The sequence below is a fragment of the Cheilinus undulatus genome, linkage group 2 (genome assembly GCF_018320785.1).
Source record: "Cheilinus undulatus linkage group 2, ASM1832078v1, whole genome shotgun sequence".
Lineage (NCBI taxonomy): Eukaryota > Metazoa > Chordata > Actinopteri > Labriformes > Labridae > Cheilinus > Cheilinus undulatus.
This window is the reverse complement of record NC_054866.1, coordinates 46,547,029-46,554,454: the sequence shown is the minus strand read 5'-3', so window position 1 is coordinate 46,554,454 and position 7,426 is coordinate 46,547,029. Positions and strand designations below refer to the sequence as shown.

Below are 7,426 nucleotides of genomic sequence, written 5' to 3'. Positions count from 1 at the left end.
AAAAAAATAACACCAATGATAATATTATAGGTTTATGTTGGCTTACTCATCATGTTCTCCTTTTTTGTAACTTAGACATATTTCTGTTTCTGTGTAACTTAACTGAGAGCAATGAGTCACTTGACCATTATAGCTGTGTTTTCAGATAGTCAAACAAATATTTACATGCATTTGCAAGTTACAGTAATTTTACTTGTTATAATAAAACATAGTATAAAAGCATTTATCTGTCCATTGCTTTTCAGACAAGGACAATTTGTTTTGTTGTGCAGTTTAATGGCTTTTCATTTGTCACCAGCAGGGGGCAGGAGAGCCTCTTTTATCTTTGAGTGATCACGTGCCTTTGTCGTCCTTGGATGTATGAACAGGTTTGATGAAGCACTTTGTCTGGCTGCTTCAAGAGGATGAGGAAGAAGAGTATAAACTGACAGACGGTTTGCTAGTTGTAAGCATCCCTGGTCGGCTCTGAGGCTGGGAGAGCTGCATTAAGGTGTTTCCCATCTCTTTCAGCCTGTAGACTTGCTTTCTAAACTGCCAGCCATTGTTAAGACCATAATAACTTGAGTCCATATGACTTGTTTTGTTGGTTTTACAACAAGAAGCACATGCTTTAAACTCTGTTAATCCACTTTAGCTTCATGTAAAAATTCCAAAGTCTTTAAGTCTAGGTGTTTGGTGAGTCAGGTTTGCAGGATTTTGGTTGGCTTAAATCTGAACAGTCCTGTGTAGCTGATGCCCATCCCCCCCAAAACCCAAACATTCACTCCTGCCAGACCCATCCAGCCCCAAAACTTTGTGTTTTTGAGTAGAACACCCCTCTTTCTTGTACAGGACCCCCTTGGTGACCCTCCTCCCTCCCTCCCTGCCTCTTTCTCTGTGCTTCTATCTGGGAGCAGTGAGAGCACCATTGCTCAAGCTCCTATTGAAAAGAGAGCATATACAATGGGGTCTTTCTCAGTCCCTCTCTGTCTCCATTAAAGACCCTGGGAACACAACACTGTCCAGAGAGCCACTCTTAAAGGGCCAGTGGGACCGAAGTCTTCGCAACCTGAGTCCCAGCACCTCCCATTGCTTTCATGGGACCAGAAAAAAAAAACAGGAATCTACAAAGCAAATCACTTATTCTTGAACAGTGTGAACTCTGTGAGACTGTAGCTCTTTGCTACCAGCATCATGTCTGTCCAAACATGCATGTTCACCCCAGACATGACAGTCTACAACAACACAGGCTGCCCAGCTGATGAGAATCAGTGACAGCAGCATTTATTTAGACTACAGCTGAAAACACTTGAAGCTGTTTGGGCTGAAACGGTACGTTCAAACAAATTCCCAGACATGCTGATGCTGTAATCCTGGTTGTGTAGGGTGAATACAGGCAGAATAGTCTGAATATTATTACGATCACTGATACATTACGCTGCATCCTGCAATCACAGGCTCCCAGCTGCCATTTATTTGAATAAACAAAAGTTGAAAACAATCTGCCAGTTAGAAAGGAATTAGGGTCAACTCATTACTTATGTTTAAAAACCTATGATAGAATGTATTGGGAGGCTGTCATTTCTTTCTTTTAGTCTAAATTAATCAAGGCTCAGTAGAGCTATTTGAGCAAACTGTTTTTAATCTTTTGCCTGTAAACATCATATTATCTGTATATGTCAAAAGTCTTTATTCTTTAAATTTAGTAAAGTATGTCTATACATAATTCATAAATGTGCACTTTAACATGATTAAAAACATACAAACTGTGTGAAAAAGTAAAGAAATATCAATGCTTTCACAGAAAAAAGGGGGGTATTCCTCATTTAAACTTAAACTTTCAAACAGATTATCTTTTGGTCATTTGAGTAGCACAGGGATGGCATGTTTTTGTGGGCTAACCCGGAAGTTAGTTTTGTGTTTCATCAACTATAAACCTTAGGGTTTTTGATTTATTGCTGAGAATAAACTCTGTGACCACAAAAAACTGGGGTTTTGACTCTTACACAGAGGGCTGGGAAATATGGCCTTAAAATAAAAAAATGTAATTTTTTTTCCACACGAAACTCAATTAATAATTTTACTCAATTTTCCTTCCTGCCTTTTAAAAAGTGCAAATAATTGAAGTGATGTCAAACAAAAATTTAGAGCTCTTGGACTAAAAGAGTGTTTTATTATACTTTTTTGTGATAAAGATTCAGAGTGAGGGTTATGACTGGTTATTAGAAGTCAGATCTGTGTTTTTCTTTTTAGTTTTATTTATTTATTTATTGTAAAGGACAGTGCACATCAATTAACATGGACATGTGAATGTGCCAGATGATAGCCAAGGCTACATTCCAAAATAATTATATGACAACACCCAGCCAAACAACATTAATAGTACAATATTATACAAAGACCCACATACATAACAGTGAAGAACGCTAGATGACTTTGCTGTAGATTGACCAGGAATAAAGTGACCACTGTGGTTAAAGTGTGTAAGGCAGACGGTAAAGTGCCATATTGCTAAAGTGCTGATGCATTGCACATGATCATGAATGTGCTTAAGGAAGTTGTACATTTAAGAGCACAGGTTTGACACAGGCAGTATGTACATAAAAGACGTATCATTTTGTTTACAGCCGTTGCAGGAACAAACACAAAACTAATGTAGCTTCAACTTTTCATGAAGTGCTCTAAAGTTAAAGATAAAATCTAAATTTTTACTTCTCAAAAACTTGATTTTCCAAAACTGATTTATCACTTAAACACATTTATTGCCCACACGTACTTATGCAACCTGTTTGTCAAGAAAATCTTCATAACTGTACACTTACTATCTGGAGCTTTAACACAATCAGCACTAGTCTAGAGCTAATCCTGGGCTGTAAAGAAACCACACTACATTCGACTAACTTCGTGTCACCACCACTAAGCTTCCATCTTTTATTTCATGCTTTTACCACTTCTGTTAAAGATTTCTTGGACTTCTAAGTGTGCCTAGAACATAACGAAGTTTAAATTAGGGTAGTTTTAGTGCAAAACACACACTGGGTGAAAAGCTAACTAGTAGACGAGTTTAACATGTTGGACAAGATGAAATTTAAAGTCTCTGATAAACTCAGCTTCAGAATTCACATGTAGGACACTTCCCGATTTAATGCTGTAGAAAAAATATTTTAAAATCTCTTAAGCTTGTAGCTTATTTTTGGCATCTAACTGGAAAATCTTTCAAACATCCCACAGACTTGACAAACCAGAAGTGCTAAAATGCTAATTGATTTCTGAGTTTCAGGACTCATCACTCCAGTACCCTATAAAAACATTAGTGTCAGTGGATTGTATTGTAAACAATCTTTTTACTCTTTTAACACGAACTATACTGATACTAACTGTATTACTACTCGGAGTTTCATCCTACATTTGGTTCTAAAATATATCCATATATCTTTAAAAACTTGATACAGACCCACCCCCACCTCCTTATGAGTAATGGTGACCATGGGCGTAGCATGAGGGGGAAAAAGAGAACTGATTACCTGGGCCCACAGTAGGGAGGGGCCTTCAATGAAGTGTATTTTTATTTATTTTATCTTTGTAATTAGTGTCATTATTGAATCAAAAGTGATTAAATGAATCAGTCTACAGACTGAAATTTGTATCAGTAGAGTAAAATACAATACTGGGGGGGGGGGGCTGCTCCCTTAAAAAAGTCAAATTGTTGTGGTTCAATGCTGCAAAATTATGCAAGTAAATTTAATTTAACCATAGTAAAGATATTGCTCATAAATTAGGAAATTATGGTAAAAAAATACATGAAAATGCATTGGTATTTCTAAAAATGATGCAAAATTTGTTGCTTAAGGGGGGGCCTGTGTAATATTCTTCCTGGGAGCCAAAAATCTCTAGCTACGCCCCTGATGGTGACCCAAAGTTTTTTAAAAATTCAACCACTCAAATTGATTTCATGAAAAATTTTGCAGTTTAGACCCCAAATGGAACAGAACATGATGGAACAAAGAGACGGGATAATCTAACATGTCCACAAAGCACATCTTTGCAGAAGGGCATGCATGCAACATTTTATTTGACACCATTTATCAGGCAGCACTGAAATTTTGGATTTCTTCAGCAGTTCTCTAACTATCTTGGGATTGTTTTGATCCAGGGTAAAAGGGTATGACACCTTGAAACCATGAGAAAATGACCAAGATATGCTGGGCATCACAAAAAAACCTGAAACGCTCACGGATGTACTATATGTCTACTTAGGACTTGTGTATTTCACAGACTTTTTGCCACATTTTTCTTTCTTGGCGAACTTCACGACCCACTGGAAACAGCTTCACAACCCACCTTTGGGTCCCTACCCACCAGTTGAGAACCACTGCTATGTAGGAAAACCTTTTTTCATTTATCTCTAGGTTATTCAAAGAGGAAACAGACTAATTTGGTCTGCTAAGACAGTCTTATCTTTCATGTTTATCTGCTAATGGGCAGAGCTCAGGTCTGTGTTTGTTGCTGACTGACACTCACAGACTTTGTTTAACGCGGGAAAAAGGGTGATTTACGGGGCTATTTACAACCTCTGGGGATCTGCGTGTAATTAAAAAGCGAATGGCTGATTGTGTGGAGACAATCAGCATGCCGCAGGATTTCTCACATCCTCTGTGGAAAGGAGGGAGACTCAGGAGGAGGAGGGTGGAAAGAAGTTGAGTTGAGGAATTTGAATCCTGTTTGAAGGGGGAGAGGGAAAAGATCGAGCCAGGGGAATGTCTGAGGGAGTCTGAGGAAACCTGTGGGGCAGGATACTTTTGGACGACAAACTACAGGAAACACTGGCTTGAAATTATTTCCTTTGCTGCTGGTTATAGTTTGGCTTTTGATAATCCCGCACAGTTCGGTGGAGGGAACTTTTACGGCGCGTTTTACCGTGGGCTTTGCTTTGCCCGGCTGTGATTTCGCTGGATAGTACTCCGAGGTGGATCAGCCTAACGACAACATAAGAGGAATAGCGAAGAGACTCCTGCCAGAGCGGCGATTTTTTTTTTTTATTAAGTCTACCTCATTAGAAAAGGGAACTGAAACGACTCGATCTGGTTTACTTTGACCCCGTCAGCGGATAATTCTCACAACCAAACTTTTACGCGCACCACCAGGATCTTTGAGCTGCTGAGATGTGTTGATGGAGTCCTCGGATGTCTCCAAGATGACTGCTCTTCTTTCAACAGACACCATGAGCCGGTCGAAGTGGTCCTTTTTCATCCTCACTGTCTTTTTATCTGCTTGGAGTCCGGTTGATGCGGGCACTCTGACAGGTAAGATGAAATCAGAAAGCAGCGACTGCTTTTCATCCAATGTGACTGTTGTTTGTCAACTTAGATATGAGGGAAAACATCGTAATAAGCAATTAGCCCAGCCAGCCCTCTGCTTCTAACAAATTAAAACAATTAGTCTTGGGTTCAACCACAGCTGCAAGTGTGCTCCACATCTGGACAACATGAAGGATTCCTGTACACTCATAAAAAAGCTTTAAAAAACCTACCAAAAGAAATACACTGAAGAAGATCCGTATTTTTTGGTTGGCTCTGGCTGAAGATTTCAAAGTAAGCCTATAGGTATAAAGGAGTTAAAGGGGTGATGGAGAAGACTTTGTTATGGGAAGCTGTTTGTTGTTTACTGGCATGAAGTGGCTGAAAGGGTCATGTCTCTAGATCAGCTGCAGCATGCATCCCTCTGTAAAATGTGCACTCTTCCTGGGAACTCTTCCAAACAAGGTATCCAGACAGGGATTCCCACCAGTCATGGCATTTCCGGGCTAGTTTGGAATTTTTTAGAGATGTATTCCAGACAGGGAAAGGGCAATGGGTTAAATAAATCCTGCAAGGAAGATGAAGAATCCTAGAGATCCATTCAGGAGAATACAATAGTACAACCAAAAAAGATTTGTGATTATGGTTGTCTTTATCAGACAATTTATATCAGGACCACAAATGCTGGAAATTCTGTCAGCCATCAGTAATGAGCACATATCTTCTGTAACGTCAGCTTAGGGCTGGGCGATATATTAATTTTTAAAGATATATGAGTATATTTCCAAATGAAATAATATGTGAGACAATATTGGGACAATATTATCAAGGATATTGATTAGATATGTACAGTATTATCAGTCTAGTATCTGCAGGCTTTTAGCTTAAAAATAGATTGTTGGTATTGGCTGTATTCTTCTGACTGGAGTATGAAAATATCCAATATTTACAATCAATATATCTCAACTGTTAATAAATAACAAATGAAAACATACATGTATGGAGTTATAAGCTGAAACAGGCCTACATCATCTGAAGTGTGTAATATTTAGCCTAGTAGCATTTAGTGCAACAGACTTGGCTAAAATTAAACATAATATTTATATGTAGGTCTCGCTAAATGATTGTTTGTCACCTTAATTGTTTTATTATTATTATCATAGAATAACCTTTTCATTCCTACATAGGAAGGGTCCCCTCAAACCAAAAACTGATATGCATTATTTTATTCCACTGGTTGCCACACCACTGAAAAAGTGAGCATTGCAATCTAGAATCTGAATGTTAAATCTTGCTAATGTTTCCAAATTTACACGCTGCACTGTTAACCTTTAAAGTGTGTTTCAAGGAAGGAAGTTTTAGGCTTAGGACTACATTTATAAACTGGCGTCACCATCAGTATTGGCGGAGATCAAATTTTAGATAGTGGTATATCGGTTATCTCCAAAAATCCATTATTGTGTATCCCTAATACTGATAACTTTTTGATACCACAGCAATGAAAATAAAAGTCCAAACACCCCACACTGGGTAAACTCTTGTTAATTATCAGAGATTACTGACAATCCCCTGCACTCTGTCGAAATTGCACAAGTATGACGCCAACATTTTAAAAAGTAGGTGGAACCTGCAAGAAGCGAGGGTCCTTGCTTGTCCCACCAAGTCTTCTGGATGTTGTGAAATCTTTTGGTTAAAAATACAACCGAAGATCATTAAGTTTCTGTACTTTTTATTACTGCCAGCTGTTAAGATAATGCAGTTCTTGTCATTTTGAAGCTCAAGGTAGGAGTATAGAAAGATTTGAAATTGATATACCAAAAAGTTGCCAGTGGTTTTGTACAATTTAGATAGTGTCTAGATGTTTCTTTACAATCTTTGTTAATTGAATGGGGATGCATGATTTTATCTGTATGATATTGGTATCAGCAGATTGCACCAGGGACTCTTCTGGGTTTTTTTGTTTTGTTTTGTTTTGTTTTGTTTTTTTGTTTTTTGTTTTTTTTACATAAAAGGATATGTATATATTGGTAGTGGACCTTTCAGCAAAAATTTGTTTGGAAATATTGGCATGTTGGATACTGGCAAAAATCTGATATTGTGCATCCCTATAATAAAGACCTATACACTGATAAATGTCCAGCATCTAGGAC

At 38.0% G+C, this 7,426-nt stretch overlaps 1 protein-coding gene across 2 annotated transcripts in view; it reads left to right on the top strand.

The window, feature by feature from the left end:
* The window catches only part of LOC121518121 (tyrosine-protein kinase receptor UFO), a 49,502-nt gene that overhangs the window by 1,569 nt on the left and 40,507 nt on the right, over nt 1–7,426 (top strand). Inside the window, exon 1 of one of the 2 annotated variants that reach the window (XM_041800341.1) lies at nt 4,715–5,282. The exons of the other annotated variant lie outside the window; for it this stretch is intronic. Within the exon in view, the coding sequence (XP_041656275.1) occupies nt 5,150–5,282 (133 nt within the window). The 5' untranslated portion in view covers nt 4,715–5,149. Of the gene's footprint in view, nt 1–4,714; nt 5,283–7,426 lie in introns of those variants that run through there. 2 annotated transcript variants of the gene reach the window in all.